Consider the following 18,133-nt stretch of genomic DNA (forward strand, 5'->3'; position numbering starts at 1 on the left):
ACCTATTGATATAGATGGAGAAGAAAGAAAACGGGGAAATGTTTAGGCATATGGGCCTTTCTTCAGGTCTGAAACTAAAGCTATCCTACCCAAAAAGGTTGGTTTTGCCAGCTAGCAAAGAAGCTCTATTATTTACCAGATAGCAGTTTGTAGATGCCGATCCCCAGCTGGACTGCCTTCTTTTGGGGAGAAAGTAAGTTTGTGGTATGGGCACATGCCACTTGGCCTTAGGGCCAGGCTTGGGCCTTTGGTGTCTCCCATTGTATTTAACGGTAGGGATGGAGCCTGGCTGTCCGTGGCTCGTTCATGATGTGGCCATTGACCCCAGGCAGGGCTAGGTTGCTGCTGCCTTGTCCCAAAAAACGTGCTCCGAGGTACACTGAAGTTGCCGAATCATTCTGTCAAAGTCAGTGACTTTTGGGTTAATCCTGAAGCCAGCAGGCAGCTGTGCGTGGTCTTATTTGGAAATCCAGGCCTTGATCTACTTCCCGGTTAGAGAAACATGAGTTTCAGGTGTGTTTCCGAGATGGACTCTTGAATTATAAATGAGAATTCATTTTCCAACTAAATGCTTTCTGATTTCACTTTGGGCTGTCTCTCGGTGAATGTCTCGCCAGTAAAATTGTCTCTCTGGAGGTCTGACAGACGCAAAGGGGCATGGAGCGCCTCACAGGCCCGAGGTGGCAAATGGTGGGGCACAGCCCTGGCAGCCCTGGCCACCGACGCCAGCCTCGTCCACCCTGAGTAGTGACGAGGAGCTGCTGAACTCTTCATTTACTGCTCAGTGTTGAATGAGGTAAGAGTCCAACCTGCCTCTTAAACCACCGCCAGTGGTAGTGGCAAAAAGGGCGAAGGGTGCGTATTTGGCAGGAGAAGGCATTAAAAAGTGACTGTATATCGGCACGGTAGCTTTACGGCCTGTGTTGCAGGCCTGGTAACACAGCAAGTAAAACAAAGGCATAGAAATCTTCATAAAACATACTTTTTATGATAATCACTTGGTTTTTCCACAGCATGTAACTGTGCTCATTAACGAAATGCCCAGAGATTTATTAAGCTGGTTTGGTTAATAAAAAAAAAAATCCAACAAAAACAATTAAAGATTAACTGTTCTGAAAATTCCCTGTGTTTTTTATATACCCAATTGTTAAAACACAATAAAATGTTTTTAATCATTCATCATTCTGACATGGAGTAATTGCTTGTTATTACTGTTTCGATTACAGAGTTCCAGTCAGGGATCAAAGTCTTATTGTATGAGGCACTGTACACACATAATAAATAGCAGCCTGCGGCCCCAAAGAAGATACAGGATGAGGTATCTATACTATATCACTTTCAGTTTTTGCCTCCCAGCAATGCAGCGTCGTCTTGTCCCCCTCTGACAGTCCAGTTATTCAGCGTGAAACCCATCTTTGTGACTTCCTTGCAAGATGCTGCAAAGCTTTCTGCAGCCCATAGTTAATAGGACCCTCCCCAGTGCTTTGGCAGGAAGATATAAAGGGAGAGGAGAAGAGGAAGGTAATTCTTTGTTCCAGGAATCTGATCCATCACAGCCCACAGTATTTCCTCCTCAATACCATTCTCTGCCACTCACTAAGACACATATTGGGTCAAACACAATATAGTTTGATTCTCCAGCTAATGGCTACCGAGGCCTGGTCTCAGTACGCTGCAACAAGCACAGTAATTGAAATTCAGACAGCAGGAGAGAAATAGCTTAGTCTTCATTTTAGCACATCACACATATGCTTATACAGAGTTTTCTCTTGGATGCAGTAAACAAGGGGCTTGATTCAGTATTGCCTCATAGTCTTATTCCACATTAGTGAACAAAATGTGACAGTACAGAGAGGTCCCAGCATTGATTGTTTTTAAGTTCAAACTGTCTCATCTTCTTGCCCTGGAGAACAAACTTTTGATGGTTCACTGTGGCAGAGTCAAGGTCCCTGATTTGTTCTTGGGAGCTGCTAGGGTAGTGTTGCCTTTTCTCTTGCATTAGTGAGTCAGGAGAGCTGCTTCGCTGAGCTTTGCTCCATACTCGCTCCCTTTCTGCATCTCTGCGTGGCTCACCAGCATCAGAGTAGCTGGAGGAAATTAGATGACTGGGAGAAGGATGAGACCTTTCTCATCAGGTGAGCTGTGGGGGATGTGACAGCTTCTCATCCGGTTCTTGCTCCATCTTAAACCCTCTTTTATATTAGTGCCGGTATAGTGAGATCAGTGATTTGGTCTGGGAGTTTCTAATAAGCTCACCGAATTTAAAATTAATGTGTTCTGTTCCAGAAAAAGTTAAAACTAAAAATGCACCAGGAATTGAGGCACTATCATGCTGTTTTCCAGTCTATTTTCAGACTCTTCTGAGTGCTTCCCAGCATGGTATTGTACCAGTTTTGCTCACCTCAATGGGGAGCAACCATTTCCAAGTCTGTCTCATCCTGAGGCCAGTCTTGCTGAGCCTTGTCCACTCCTACAGCGTCCCTCTGCCCTTTCAGGCATTGCCTTGCATTTTACACTTTTTACTGGATGGAATAATTATCACAGAAGTGATCCTCTGTAAAATACCTGAGACTTTGCCCTTCTATTTACATTCTTGTTCTATATTTTGGCCCTATTTCTATCCTGGTTTGTGACTGTTACCCATAGCCTCCTGTGCTTGACCGCAGAAGTTTTCTAGGGTTTAGTCCTCCCCTTCTTCCTCCCCCAAGAAGAAGGTGTTTAGAAATATAGTGTGGTTTGGCTGGAAAAGTTAAATGCAGTCTGTGATGAGTTTCCTTAATCCATTGTAGAATATAGGTAACTGGGGAAGAACATTAGTTGAAATGTCAATGGAAAGTGTCAGAAATGTTCGCTATGGACCGTATGCTGTTCTCTGTACTGGTATCTTGCTCTCCCTACGTGCACTGAGCCCTAGCTCAATGGCTTATCTAGCTATTCAAGGTATTTAATTAATACCTCAGATATAGTACCAATGCTCATTGTTCTGCATACTGATAGAGCAGAGCCAAGGGAGCAAACATGCCTTATCAAAGCATGTTGTGCTGCTCTGAGGGGGGACTTTCATCCTGACAAAAGAGCTCAGGGCTGGAGCTGCTCTGAAGCTGCTTATGCACGTAATGGGAGCCTGCTGCCAGCACAGAGTGGGGAAAGAGGTTACAGTAAAAAGCCAGTGTGGAAAATGGTGTGCCTGACGCACCACAGGTGTGTGGCAATGGGATGGAAAATGAGAGCAAACACATGAACTCTTTCTCTTCAGGGGTACTGCAGTGGCATGCACTGATATATTTGTTCACGCAGGTCACAGCTGGCCCATCGCAGTTCTTGGAAAGCAGAATTTGGGGAGGACAGTTTTCTCCATCAGGCATTTAGCCATTTGTATATCTGAACCCAGGCTGAGCCCTGATGCCGTGCTGCTCAGGATGACTGCCCCAGGGAGGGCACCCCTGGGCTCTGTGCCTCAAGTTCTCCACTTGCTCTCTAGACCTTCACCACATGGTCTTTGCTTCTCTTTTGGCTCGGATGGGCTTGAGTCTTTTCTGTGTCCTGGGCACTAGAGCACCCACCAGAGCCATACTGCAAAAGAACAAATACTCTTTACTTCCAAGTCTGTACTGGTATTAAAAGTTCATCCGGGTGAATCCCTAAACTTTTTGTATACAACATCTTGTTGCTTTTTTCTTCCTCCCTTGACTGCAGCCCTCACCAGCAAAACTGTCTCGATTACTCGAGGAGCCCACTTCTGTCTGGAGCTTTTCTCCATGGCTTTGCCACCCTTCCTGTGCCTTTCAAATAAGGGGTCATATTCTCCTTTGGTTTGAGCTGAAGCAACACCGCTGAACAGTGTTGCACAGGTATAGCCTCAAGAATAAGCTGAGCTGCTTTCTTTATGGGCGGTGTTCTGTTTTTTACTTACTATCAGATGAGCAAGCTCAGAGGCATCTGGCTACAAAGTCATCAGGATGAGAAAACATGACTGTACGCAGGCTGGTAATGTTTTTTGGTTGGTTTGTTTCTGTGTTGTGGTTTGTTTTTTTTTTTTTTTTAAACTGCCCAACCCTGTGATGTTGGCAAGTGCTGATGTTGTTACGAAAGCTGTGAGATGACTCTTCTCAGGGCAAAGATCGTTCATAGAGAGAGACTGAATGGGTCTCTAGTGAGGGGGGCTACAGAACACGGGCTGCTTTTCTCACAGAAAGCTCGAGCAGCAGATGAATGCGGGGCAATGACAGAAGCTGCACTCCACCTTGTGCTGTGGTTCACTTTCTACTGAGAAGGAGATGCTGTGGGATGGGAGTGAGTTTAGGCTCAGTGTACGCGAGAGGAACTGTGGAGCTGTTATCAAGAAACTGTTATCAAGAGTAATGGATGGTAACTCCTGGTTACAGAATTTATCCAAATGTTACAAACACTTTTTTTAGGCACTCTGTGTATTCCAGGGAAACACGGCATGATCTAGGGAGCCTCATGCCCGTGCTTACTGGGGCTGCAAGGAGAGCTGCCTGCTGCCCTGTCCCAGAGGCAGAAAGACCTGTCCCTGTCTTACCTAACACGGTACCTGAGATGAACATGCTTTTTTCAGACATTACCAGCAGGTTTCTGTCTCTTGGCGTGTTCTCCATCCTCTTGCAAGACAGTCTTGCTTTTTAAACTGCTAGGTACCTTGCAGTTATGTATTTTTGTGTATTATTGCTTCAGACGAGGTCAGTTCTGTTGGATCAAGAGAAGATGAAGCCAGAGTCATCAAAAACAGCTGCTTGCTGTTTTTTTAGCTTTTAAATTTCCAGGAATTTGCTGATGGGAGTGTTAGTCTGAGAAATTAATTCAGTTTCTCCTTCTTTCTCGTTATTTGTATTTCACGGAACTAATATATTCGAACAATGACCAACACTGTCAGCATACAATACACTTACTGCGTGCTGGAGAAGCTCTGCAGGGCTTCTTACAGGACAAAGCTAGAATATTATGTCTGTGACTTCCAGCCACCTCATGGTCTTAATTTCACTGTGACAGTATTAGGGTCTGCCATAATTAGCTTCAGATCCCTCTTTTCCCCTTGCACTGATTTGGATACGCCATTTTCAGGTTTTGAGTATACGCTGAAGAACATGGAATACTGGAGCAGTTATCTGGGTTGTCTCAAATTGCAGCCTGTACTATCTCTAGGCATTGGATGTCTTGTGGGAGCAAGGAGGAAAAGTGGACAGCAAGTTGCCTATCTGACTGGAATACCGGCAGTGCATCCTTGTTGGCACCTTACAAATGCCGAGATGTCAAGGAAGAAGAAGGTGCGCTGTGCGAGATGTGCCACTAGTCAGTAAAAACAGAGGTGAGGACTACGAACTGCAAATGTTTCTAGTAAACTGCCTGTGAATGATCTGCAGGCCAAGGACTCCTCATTAGAGTATGGCAGGAATGTTTCTGAAAAACAAACAAATGTGAAACTGTTGCAATCTGTTCACACCAAGACAAAAACAAAACAAAAAAGTGTGAAATAATCTATCTCGTGCCTACAGGGCTTCAACAAGGGCTGGACGCAGAAATGTCAAACAAGGCCTAATACGCTGATGAAAACAAGAACTTCGTTTTGATGCGCCCTCCACAAAGGTCTGGCTTTAAAGGATTCCCTGCAATTTCATGGAACCCAATACCCGTTTATGGAGAGGTGGATGAGGGACACCGTGGTGAGAAGGGCAACAGTGCTCCTTCACTTACTTAGTGCACTTACTTACCTTACTAGCAAAGTTCGGTAAAGCAAAACGGCAGTGCTATGACCAGATGAACGGGTGTCCATGTCACTTGCAAGGATAATGTTGTGACAGCTCTGTTTAAAAAATGCTTCGATGTTACTCACGATGATGGGATGGGATCATTCTCATGGAGAGTTTCAGTGCTAGCTGCTGTGGGGCCAAACTGGGCTTTCAGTTTTGTAGAGGTCCAGTACATTCAAAATGCTTTCATGTTCTGTTCCTCGTTCAAGTGAAAAACAAAGTCCGAAATTTCCTGGGAAACCACATTCTGAAAAATAATGTCAGACTGAATGTAGTGAGCTATCGCAATAACACTTGGTATCTTTTTTTACATTGCCTTGTCAAACTTTTTGGATAATACAGAGAGGTTCCTCAAGTGATGGGTTTTTCATAAGCAAAAAATGAGGCTATTCCAAAATCAAAATGGAGCCTAGTGGCATTATTAAAATGTGTTGTGTCTTTCTTATGGTGAAAATTCATTGCTAGTGGCTTTCATGTTTGACAGATTGGCATTTTTCTGAAGGAAAAATATTCCACTGGGAAATTCTAGTGCTAATATGGGTGTCGGTAGCAGGCTGCCTGGTTTTTTTAATTCTTTTTATTTTTATTCTTGAAGAATTCCCACTGTAGTCTGAAGTTGGTGGATATTTCTTCTGAAAATAGGGCTCTAGAGAGATATATTTTTCACACCAAATCCCCCCTCCCTCAAGTGGCAGTAGGATCTAGCTGTGTGGATTCATTATGTACTGTTAAGCAGCTGCCACATTTCACTCCAGCAGCAGTTGTACTTCATTTACGAGCAAACTGATTCATATGTGAATATGGCAAAGAGCTGCAGCTCGTGGTGAATTTGCACTAAGGGGCAGCTCGTGGGTGCGGACTGGGTAAAAACAGATGTTGAAGTAGACTTTGCTATTTGCCTGATAGTTTATACAGCCATAAAAGTTTGTGTTTCAGAAGGGCAAGTCCTGCCAGAAATATGAGTGCATAAACACAGAGCAAAGGACACTGTCTATGAATAATATTATTCATAGCCTCCCCGCATCTTGTCTAAGAGAAGCAAATAAATTGCATCACTTGACCTATATACAAAATTATGGATGAGGAAATGAAACGGATTGATAGTGTTCTTCCATTAGTCCCGTAATGCAAAAGCAGTGGGACACCCAATCACTGCAGCAAATGTGCAGGTGAGGGAAGGGAGATTCCTCCTTTACACAAAACGTGGTTGTGTTCATTACACTGGAAAAATTCCCAGCCTGTTTCTTTTATTTACCATGGCGTAAATTAGGAGTATTTCTGCTCAAAAGAGTGTGATCTTCACAAGGGTAAAAGCAGCGGAAGTAAGAAATGAAGACATATGTCTGAAATGTCGCAAAAGATAGCAGTCTTAATACTTCAGCACATAAGATCTGTGGGTGGAGTAAGGAGACTTGCCTTTCTTAGTGCCAAAGCTTCCACCAGTACTTGGGCAAAGCTATGCTGTTCTCTTCCCCACCCTACCCCCCCCAGAAGATGATACAAAACTTGCTGCTTCAGAGAGGCTGCTGGCTACGCAGAACAGCAGTCTGCCCTCAGGAAAGCTGGACAAAGGTGGGAGAAGATAAATATATTTAGTTTAAAATCTTTCTCAAAAGAAGCCCCAGTTTTGTGCGTTTTTTGTGTATTTTTATTCCGGGGCAGAGAGGAATAAAGGTTCATTAACTCCCAAAATACATGAAATTCAGTCGTGCCAGCTGAGACCTTGCAAGCCACGCTAACTTCATAGAACACGTGGGTTCAACGGCACTTCTTGGTGTTTGCCCTTTGGTCCTGTGCCCGCTGGACCAGAGGAAGGAACACGCAGCAGCTGTTGGTCCTAAGCATAGAGGCCCTCCTTTATTTGTGCTTTTAACAGCCCTGAGGTCGTAGCTGAGAGTGTAGAAGCAGTTTTGAGTTTCCAGTGATCCCTCAGCATCTCTTGCTCATGAGTGGATTAAGCTGCACAGCTACCCTGAGGTGGATTAATGTCCCTGCTCTGCAAAAGCAAACCTTAAGTCAGGGCAATGCTGCATCTGCCACAATCTCACAGGGTGCCACTAGCAGAAAACAGCCCTGCCCTCTCAATGCACAGCCCTGTGCTTTTCACTCAAATGCCTCTTTTTTTTTTTTTTCTTTTTTTTTTTCTTGCAGGATTCCACAAACGCTTAGGAGAGCAAACAATCCAAAGGCTTATTACTGTGCATAAAGCCCTCTGCCTTCTAGGTTTCCTTCTTTGGAGCCACTGTGAAAATGGACACATCAATACAGCCTTCTGCAGAAAAACTGACAATCTCAAAATGGTGTCATGCTGCAATAACTGAAATCTCCTGCCAGGTTGGTGATGGTGCTTTCTAATCAACTTTGCAATGAATATTTCTTAAATCATGTTAATCCACCATTTAAGCAGAGATATCAGTTCCAGACAATGAATCACCATACCTGGAGGGGAATATACCTGCCGTTTCCCCAGAGAGGAGGCGATTAACAGCACGCGTGCTGTCAGATGAGCTAGCAGCACTGGCATTTATCACCCCAGAGCTCCTTTCCTGCAATGAAGGAAATCTTTGCTCCCTGCTTCTGGTGCAATCAGCTTTTATTTATGTAGCGGTTGTGGAAAATGGCTCTTAAAGGAAAACTGCACCTGTTTTTGCTCTCTGGGGCAGGTTTTGCTCTAATTTACACGAATGCATTTCCTATTAGAGTTCGCTAAATCTTGAGTTCTCATGCAGAAATGAGAGCCCTAAAACGTGAGTAGGCAGGATGCAGTGCACAGCTTTTAAAGATCCAGTTCTGGAGACCCACAGAACTAAATTAAACATTGATGAAGAAGCTGAACTGTCTTATTCATGAGCACTTTTATGTTCTCATCTCCCCAAGCTCCTAGGGACCAGCTGCTATGGGAACTGCTAACATCCCACCTCAAAGAGACTGCAGTCCAAGTAGAAAGTCTTGGTCTGAAGAAATTTCTGAGCCCAGATGATTCTGTTCCTTTGGGTAAGGAAAGAACTACGCATAGGTAAGTTTTTCTGTTAATCCCCAAGCTAAACTTCATGAACGTTCACTGCAGAATAACTTTTCTTTTGATGGATAAGCTTGATAGCTTGAAAAAGAGAGGATAATTTACTGGACAAAGTACCTAAGCCGCTGCGTACACGCAGCCATAACCTGAGCTGGTTTTCCAATTGCTAGCTTGAGTATTGGCAGCAGTGGTGCCTTAGCACAGTGCTTAAAGAGCACTAACCGTGCAGGTCTCCAGGTGACCTTTGCAGGCACTGTGGGCTTCTGTGCTGCCACTGCTGTGTCCCACTCGCGTGTGGCCCAGCCAGCCTGGATGCTGCCGCATGAGCTGCAGCTCCAGAAACGGTGAAGCACAGAGATAGTTCTCCGAGAAGGGGCCTCAGGAGGTCTTTGAGTCCCACTCTGTTGTCTCACAAACGGAGTTCGTTACCCAGTGTGCAACACCCAATATCACACACAGAGCCGAGATACCAGTTTATTCCAAGGTTTGCTCAAGACTGGGTGCTAGGTGGTAACTCCACAAAGCTAGCACACCTATCGTTCGAAGAGGTACAATATTTATACAGTTTAGTTATACATATGCATAAGTGATTATGTAAAACAGTTTCTTATTGGTCTACATTTCCTTACCTTACTCTTAAAGCTACAGTACTACTTTAATGTTCTATGCATGCTCAGAGGTTGAGGGGTCTCTACTTGGGCTGGGGTCTCCGGCTCAAGGGGTGTGATTCTTAATACTATAATGAGGATAGTTTGCATAGCGGTGCTTCTTGTTCACTTCTACTAATGAGGTCAGATTGTTGTAACGTCTTACTCGGCTCACATATTTCTTCAGGATGTGTTTCACTCCCAAGGACAATAATTCTTGATTAGACGTCCCCCTTATCAGCTTTACATATGCCTCAGCCTTCCACCAGCTCTAGTGTCCTTCTCACATCTGAATCTTCCCACGTAGCTGTATAACACTGAATTTTAATTGACTACATTTAATTGACGACAACTCCAGCTCAAAGCAGGGTTGACTTCCAAGTTAGGTGATGTTGCTCATGGCCTCGTCCAGCTGAATATCTCCAAGGGTGGAGATGCTCCAGTCTCTCCAGGCATCTGTTCCTGGGATGAACCACCCTAAAGAATTTTTTTTCTCTCCAACCATGTGTAATTTGCCTTGCTGCTGCTTGTGCCTACTGCCTCTGCCTGTCTGCTGTGCACCTTCGAGAAGAGTCTGCCTCCACCTTCTCTGTAAGTGCCTTTTATTTAGTGGGAGACTGCAGTTAAGTCTCTTTAGGTCTTTGCAATTAGGTTCTCGGCCTATTCTCACACGTGTTCTCCAGCCCCCTGACCATCCTGGTGGGTTTCTGCTGGACTTGCTGCACTTTCAGTGTCCCTCTTACACTGGACAGCTCGAAACTGGTCATAGTATTGCAGATATGGTCTCAAAAGCGCTGCACAAAAGGAAAGGATCCCCTGCCTTGACCCGCTGGCTACGTTGCAGCTCATGCAGCCCAGGATGCTGTCGGTTTGCTTTATTGCAAGGGCACGTTGTTGGCTCTTGTTCAGCTTGCTGTCAGCTGGGACACCAAGGGCCTTTTCTTCAAAAACATGTTTACAGTCTGTAGGAATACACTTAAGATTGCTGCCATGGAACGTGTCCCTGAGAATGTGCTGCACCCGTTCCCTTGGATTTTGGGCCTCTCTAGGCTATCTCAGTTTGGCCTCCCAAAAATGAAATAACCTCCTCCTTCCCATACTTTCGGTAGATACTCTTTAATTCTTTGGCTTTGGGCTTTAGGGTAACGGAGGCCATCCCCCTAGGTCTCCTAAATATATGGATAACTCTTACTTCCTCAGGCAGTCCTGGAGGAAATGAACTACCCAAGTGAGTGAACTGATGTGGAATTTAAGAGCCCTGTGTAAATGCTAACAGGTGTTGACCTAAAAGTATCTGGTGCTTTTACTGCTGCAGAAAGAATGACACACAGCTCTGATAACTTGTCTCGTGGCAAGTCCTGCCAGGCTGTGCCTGAACCCAGGATGATTGCTGCATTTCCTGGTGATGTGAGGAGGAAAACAGATAACGTGAAAGTGTGGGAGGTGTAAACAAATTCTGTTTTCTTATAAGAATAACTGCCACTGAAGCCGCAGTTAGCCACAGGGAAACTATCAACCGACATAGGTCGATGGACAATTCATTGTGGATGGCTAATAGAAGTGTATGTCTCCACGGCATGGTATCTGTATGAAACTATTATGCCTGAGTCAGATTGCTTGCTTTTGGCTTTGAACTTGACTTCAACTTGGTTACGTTTGCTTAAGGCGTGGCGAAAGCTGCCCTATAAAGGAGAATGGGGATAGTGCCAGCCTGTCTGTTGCTCTGTTGGTGTTTGCTGGAGGGTTACACTGGAGGCACTGCAGGTAAAGCATCACTTTGCTGTTTTACTTAGTAGAAGATGAAGCAGGTGAAATACAAGTAATAGTGCTGGAAAAGCACCACAGACACATTGAGAGGGATTTGTCTTGGGGAGACAGAATAAATTAGAGTCCCCATCCTTAATGTTACCTGGAGGGAATGAAAAGATGAATTTGCTATCCTCAGAAAGAGCCTTACAGTAAAACGGTAAGTTGTCAGAAGTAATTGGATCAAGTGGGAGTGGAGATCCTAAGAGGACGAGGACTCTATAGTTACTGCATGCTGCTGTTAAATGAGGTAGAAAAAAGGTATCTGGAACTGTCCTATGCTATGTATGCAAAATGAGGAGAAAATTGACTTAATAAATAGCCAGAAGGGAGTACTTCACAAACTGTTTGGAGCAGAAGGTCGTGCAAGACGCCACCGTGGAAGTAATCTCCTGGAGGGCTGCCAAAGTGCCTGGCTTTGGTTTTGATTTTCTGACATACTCAAGGCTTCCATACATTGTATGTACAAGGAGCTGTTGTCCGTCTGGGGTTTGGGATGCCCAAGTTCAGGTCCCTGCTCTGCCTCTGCAGTTTGCTGTCACTGTGGGCAAGCTGCTGAAAAGCAGCACTCGCTCATTTGTTTTTTCTCTGAATGCAAGGAGAGCTAATAAACTCATGCTTTCCTTCATTATAAGACAATTCTGGAAATGACTCCCCAAAGTTTTTATAATGTTCCAAATATATGAATGACAGGGCCTTAGAGGGAATGAGTGCTCGCATTACTGTAGCATGTATTGAATATTATGGGTGAGATGAAATGTACATTGTTAGTTTGGAGTGTTTGAGAGGGAACAGGGAAGAAGGGCTGCTGGCTTTTTGGCTTTTCTGGTATTCTTTGTAGTGTTTGAGAAAATTCAGCTGCTCTTCCTAAAGTACAGAAACCCAGCTGAGCCAACGTGTAATGGAAATGTTTTGAGAAAATCAGTGGAGAGGAGAAGGTGGATAGTTCAGCTATGAAGTAAGACACATGTTTCTAATTGCCTATTTCCACTTTCTACTTAGTGAAAAATATCAGAAGCCATTGAAGGAAATTATGTCTGTACTCTGACATAAATCTTTATGCAAAGTGTAATTAGCTGTCAGTAGCATTTGCCACCATTGAGTACCTGATTATTAGAGTTGCTTGACATCTTACGTGAATGAGTGCTGGAGGGAGACGAGACCCTTTGCTGCTGGCTTGTAAGCTGTTCAATGCAGAAAATGGTGGGTGCTTAGGGTTCCCAGGTTAGTTTCTGTGGGGGTCGCCAAACTTTTTGCTCTAATATCCTCAGAGACTCCCCTTTCCTCCCCATCCCTTCCAGCTGTCACACCCGATCTCTTTTTCTCCTTCTCTCTGTAGCTTTTCCACTGCTCCCCTTCCCTCCCTCACCCTTTGTCATTGGGCCCTCCCTCTGAGACAGACAGCAAGAAGAAGGATCTCTCTCTGCCAAGAAGGAAGAGGGACCAAAAAAGAGCAGTAGATGCAAAGTTGGGTGTGATTCTTTTCTCCATTTCAGATAAGTAAATGTGTTGGAAGAGATCCCAGGACTAAGTAAATGTATGTTTAACCCCTTCTGAATAATAATTTCCATCCTTAGTTGGGTCAGTCTCTTGTTTCTCTCCAGTGTTTCACAATATGTCTGAAGCAGCTTTTGTGAGTGTTTGAAATCCCTCCCTCTCTCCCCACGTCTTGCGGCAGGGAGCAGTCCAAGGGCAGCACCTCTGAGAGCCATTGCATTATAACTTTGTCCCTTTAAAGTCTTTCTGCCTCCGAGTTCAGTAGCGGTAAGAAGCTCCCCAAACAGGCAGGCGATATTCTGCTTTAGAAGCTGTTGCGATCTTTGCTGTTGCGGGTGTACCCGTGAGAGCCGACCTGTGGCCAGGGCTCAGGATGCTGCTCCAAAAGAGGGGGCCGGCAGAGCGTGCTGGTGCGGGCAGGACAGTGCCAGCCAGGTGCCTGTCACCCCGTGGGCTGCCTGCGTAGTGGCATGGACGGCTGTAGAGCTCATGTATCCATGCATGTGTGCCCCCAGACACAATGCTGATGAAGTTATTCCTGCAAGGGAACAGTAGTTAAGTGTATTATTTTCTTCACTCTGGTTGCTAATTTATTCCCGATATGTTAAACAACGTAATTAAACACACACGCGCGCGCGCTAAAAACTCTTGTTCTCTGTCAGAAGAGAGGGAACGTGTGTCAGACCCAGCCTTCAAGCTCTGTTAGTTTTAATTTGAGTTCTGGAATTAGTAATCAGTTTTGCTGGAATACTGTTGCAAGAAATAGATCTTAGCATGCATGGGGCCTGGGCAGAGTTTCAAATGAGTATTTGTTAAGAAGAAGCCATTCCCTTGTCGTGTTATGGTACATTACATGAGATTTATTTCCATTGTATTAAAAAATGCAAGCCCAAGGGGAATGTTCTCTCTTCTTGTTGGCCAAGGGTGATTTCTGAATTCCATCTGATTTTTTTGTGGGGCTTTTAATTAAAACAAGGAGATGCAAAACTCCTTATTTTTCTAGGCTGTTGTTACAATGCCAGGAGGCCAAGTGACTTGAAGCACCGAGAAAGGTGATGACACTAAGTAGAAGTGTGTATGTGGGAGCGGGCTGTATCACATCTTCAATGTGGCTAGTCTGTGTTTTTCACATGTGTGAATAATTCACAATAAAAATCTGAGGCTTTGCTCTTACTGGAGCCACCTGCTCTCTTTGTACTGTACCAGGAACATATCAGATCTACAGATAAGGTGGTCTGGTAGGAAAAGAGCCCTTTCATCTACTTAGGAAAAAAAAAAAGTGATGGCATCTGGTGGCTTGAAACTGAAACTAAGTGACTTCAGGCTAGAAATTAGCACAGAGAAGTTAATTAACTGTAGGAGTGGCTTGCCCAGGGCATGTGGTGGATTTTCCAGTGCTAATTTCTGAGAAGGTACATCTTAAGTGGAAGCCGGGAGCTAGGGGCAGGAATCGCTGGATCAAGTGCAGTGGCATCTGTCATGCAAGAAGCCAGAGGAGATGATCACAGTGATCCTTCTTGACCTTAAAAGTCCACTAACGCAGGGCTTCACCAGGGGCTTCTCTTTTCATAAGGAGAGGGACAAAAGGGGAATTATAGGTCAGGACAGTTAAAGCTTTGTTTTTGTGAGGGCAAGTGCAAATGAAGGGTGAAAGCTGGCATGGATCTCAAGTTATATTTTGACCTAGCAACATGTAATTTTGCATGACGGGAGGTGCTGGAGGAACCAGGAGGCAGGGCAGGCTGAACAGCCTTCCTGCTACTTCTCTGAACTCCACAACAGAGCTTTATAGCTGAAGGAAAATCCCCAAGGGATGGTGCACACGTGTGCATCTCTCTGTACGTCCACGAGACTCTGGAGAGTGCATCTGAAAGCCCCTACTCTGGTCAGACAGAACAAATTGCCTTTTAAAGCTCTGGTGCCACTGCCTGTCCAAACATGTGAGTTTTCCACCTTCCTGTGCCCTTCTCCTACTCGTGTCCCAAAAGCCCTCCCACCCCACCGTCCAGCATCTCCATGGACGATGCACTGCCTCCCTTTGCCACAAAAGTAGATCTTTGGTGGCAAGAGTCCTGCTGTGCTCTTTGATGACTGTAAAGGGGACAGAGTCCACAACAGGAGATTTTATCTCCTGCATCCTTCCCTAGCTGTGCCAGCAGATGTATTAGCAGGTCTGTCCGTTCTAGGGTTTCACTGTGTGTGTGAAATGCTCACTTTTCCTAAGTGAATTGCCCCTTTCCTTTAGACACGTTAACGAAGAGGGGTTCGAACATGCTCCAGACTGGAATAGCTACAGATGCCCCGCAATGACTGCCCAGTTTACATATGAATCTACAATTCAGATCTGTTTAATCACTGGCCTCCAAATGAACTACTGAGTCCAAAAATCCTGGACTTTGGTGCACGCTCATGTGAGCGAGTAGTGCAGGGGCATACAAGATTGGATGTTGCAGCTTGGCCCCATCTCCGCACTGCAGCTTTAGGGAGTCTGGTGGAGCGTCTGTGTAAGCTGGTAGGAATGCACCCCCTGATCTGTCTGGGGTCTTTGGAGCAGATCCCAAGGGAAGGCAAGTCTCTGCCATCTTTAGGTCTCCCAGGGAGTGACTGTCAAGCGCTCGCTTGTGGAAATGAAATTAATAACTTGAACAATGCCCTGGGCACAGGTGTGATCCATGGCCAGAAGAGTCCTGGCTACCTCTGAGCAGCCTCCCTGCCCACACCACCTCCCTCCTCCCTTACGTCTGCAGCTCCCGCTCCATCCCCTGCGCTCGCTTACGTTGCAGACGTACCTCAATGCTAACACAGCTGCTCGCTAACAGCTTTGCTCTCTGTCCTCAGGGAAGACTCAAAATTGAATTTGTAGCAGTGACAGCACTGGTTTAAGATAAACCAGTTGGGATTTGACGACTGCTCTTTCCCCAGGCATTTCCAGCTAATAAGGATTTTGTCACTGTGTCTGCCCTCAGCTTTGCAAGCTGCTGCTCCACAGTCCTCTGGGGGGGGAGGTTTTTGCTTTCCCACACACTCCTAAGGCACCACTTCGGATTGGGAAACTAATGGCAGTCCATGTCTCTCCTTCACAGCAAAGGGGCACAATGCTCGCCCCCGGCTCGGCTCTGATGTTGGAGCAGGGCTGGCAAACAACAGGGGCAACGGGAAGCCTCCAGAACCCGAAGAAATTTAATAACCAGGACTTCAGCAGCCTGCGAGCCTTGTGTCTGAGCCAAGGACTGCTTTTTGAGGATGCCACCTTCCCCGCTCACGTCAGCTCCATCGGTCCCAGCCTGCTCCCAGAGGATAAGCTGTGGCGAATACAGTGGAAGAGGCCAACTGTGAGTGACGCCAGCAGGGGTGTTTCATAGCCCTGCTGCTGAATGGGAGCGCGGATGGCCGGGGGCTAAAGGCCTTCACCTTGGGGAAGGAGATCTGTGCTAAGCAGGGAAGTAAACCCCAAGGGGAACATTGGGAGTACAACGGTGCAAGGAGGGATCCTTGTTGTGGGATGTGTGGAGGGAAGATAACCTCTGTAATGTTAATGATTTCCTTGGGTACATTTCTGTAGGAAGTTTGTTTCTGCCTGTGAACCTCACTAAAACTAGTGTTCCCACTTTGATCTGCTCCTAGAAGACTTTGTGCAAACCTGAAAAGCTGTCAAATTCTATTAAAGATCTTTGATTTCTGTAATTCAAGCCACTGACGCAGCAATACCCATTTCAAAGTAATTGGGACAAGGCAGGAGATGAAGTATGTTTGTCTGCTGATTCCCAGTTGCAGTTTAATAGGCAGTTGTCATCATCTGGCATATGGATGTTTAAATTGGGAGGTGGAATCACATACTCAGCTCTCTTATCCTAGGGCCTAATTCAGGGAATCTTTCCATGGTCAGACTGCACTGTATAGCACTGCTGTGTGCCACTTGCTGCTGGTGCAGCTACTGGATTTGCCACGTGCTGCCATTTTGTTGGGTTTTGCTGAGTACACCACTAGTGCCTGTGGCCTTTGTCTTCCCTGGGCTGGAGCAAACCAGTTTATTTCCCTGGAGGCAGCCCCTCAGGGTGTAGAGACAGTAACTGTGAGGCTGTAGAGACAGGAACTGTCTTGTACAGACAAGACAACTAGGAAAAATTTATTTGGATGGCAGATACAAGTAGGGCAATGAGGGTATGCTGGAGCTTGGCAGTGCAGTGGCCTTGGCATAGCAGCAGCAGAATCTGCTGCTAGCATGGACGTTGAAAGCCATGGCTCACAGAAGGGAAGCAGGCTAGCCCAGGGAGCCTGCACAGCTGCTATATGTGGATGCCCGAATGGAAAGATAGGAAGCCCCAGCCCTGGTGTAAAAGGAATGCGATGTGGTGAAGTATCAGATGGAGCAGAATCTGCAGCCTGGACGCCAACAGGGCTGTGGCTGCTGTGTTGTGGTGATAGGGATGAGGCCTGAGGCTTGAACTTCTCACTGCAGGGCATGCAAGTGTCAGAGAAGTTGGATGCACAGAGGTACAGGCACTTCCAATCTGTGTCAGTGCTTTATCACATGGCTTGGTAGGTGTGGAGGTGCTGGGTGCAGATGTCTGGGTGTCCTCTGTGGAGCTGCTATGAAGGGATCATTCTCCTCTGCAGAAGCAGCTCCTACTGCTGGCTGAATATCTGGGCTTCTCCTCAGGCAGCCTTTCTTCAAATCTGGGTCCAGTGAGAATGCAGCTGGTGCTGTGTTTTTTACACCAGCACTCTGCTTACCGGTTTGTAGCATGTGGGGATAATCTCTCTTGAAATAGGGGTTATAGTAGAAGAGTAACTAAAAAATGCAAAGGAGAGGAGTTAGTTGCCACCATTTCCAGACTGAGAAAGACAAATATATGATAACTAAGCATTAGACTCACAAAAGACAAAGATGCATATTAGAAAGGGCTCTCATGGGCATTTTAAAGATGAATAAACTGGAATAAAATGTTATGATACAGTTCTGTTAAGTACTAACCGCCCTGGTGTTTTTGCCATTTGCAAGCAGCAGAGAAGCATGGGATTTCAAAAGCATACAAACTGATTTAGAAACCCAAATACCACTAATTTTGAGGCACCGCAGTGTGGGATGAACATCTATTCTGTTCTAATATCCTGAGAGTTATTTCGTGTGCAAAGGGACTGACGTACCTTGCCAAAACCAGAACCTGCTGCTGTTAGTGCTTGAAGTTTGTTGGGTGAGGCAGGTGTTGGAGAATTCCCTTACATTTTGCTGAATCCATGAAGATTAAGCTGATGAATGAAAGTTTTCATGAAACTGGTTTCAAAAATTTGCAGAGGTCCTCTCCTTCCCAGCACTTCCCTTTTGAAGATTTTTTTTTTTTTCAGCAATCACTACACAGTTTTCAGCATCACCTCACCAAACTGACTGAAACTAA

General features: G+C 45.5%; 1 protein-coding gene across 1 annotated transcript in view; it reads left to right on the plus strand.

The window, feature by feature from the left end:
* The first annotated feature begins 15,830 nt into the window (after positions 1-15,830).
* The window catches only part of CAPN13 (calpain 13), a 42,663-nt gene continuing 40,360 nt past the window's right edge, over positions 15,831-18,133 (plus strand). Inside the window, 1 exon segment of the mRNA XM_075497192.1 lies at positions 15,831-16,069. Within this exon segment, the coding sequence (XP_075353307.1) occupies positions 15,833-16,069 (237 nt within the window). The 5' untranslated portion in view covers positions 15,831-15,832.

This window comes from Mycteria americana, chromosome 3 (genome assembly GCF_035582795.1).
Source record: "Mycteria americana isolate JAX WOST 10 ecotype Jacksonville Zoo and Gardens chromosome 3, USCA_MyAme_1.0, whole genome shotgun sequence".
Lineage (NCBI taxonomy): Eukaryota > Metazoa > Chordata > Aves > Ciconiiformes > Ciconiidae > Mycteria > Mycteria americana.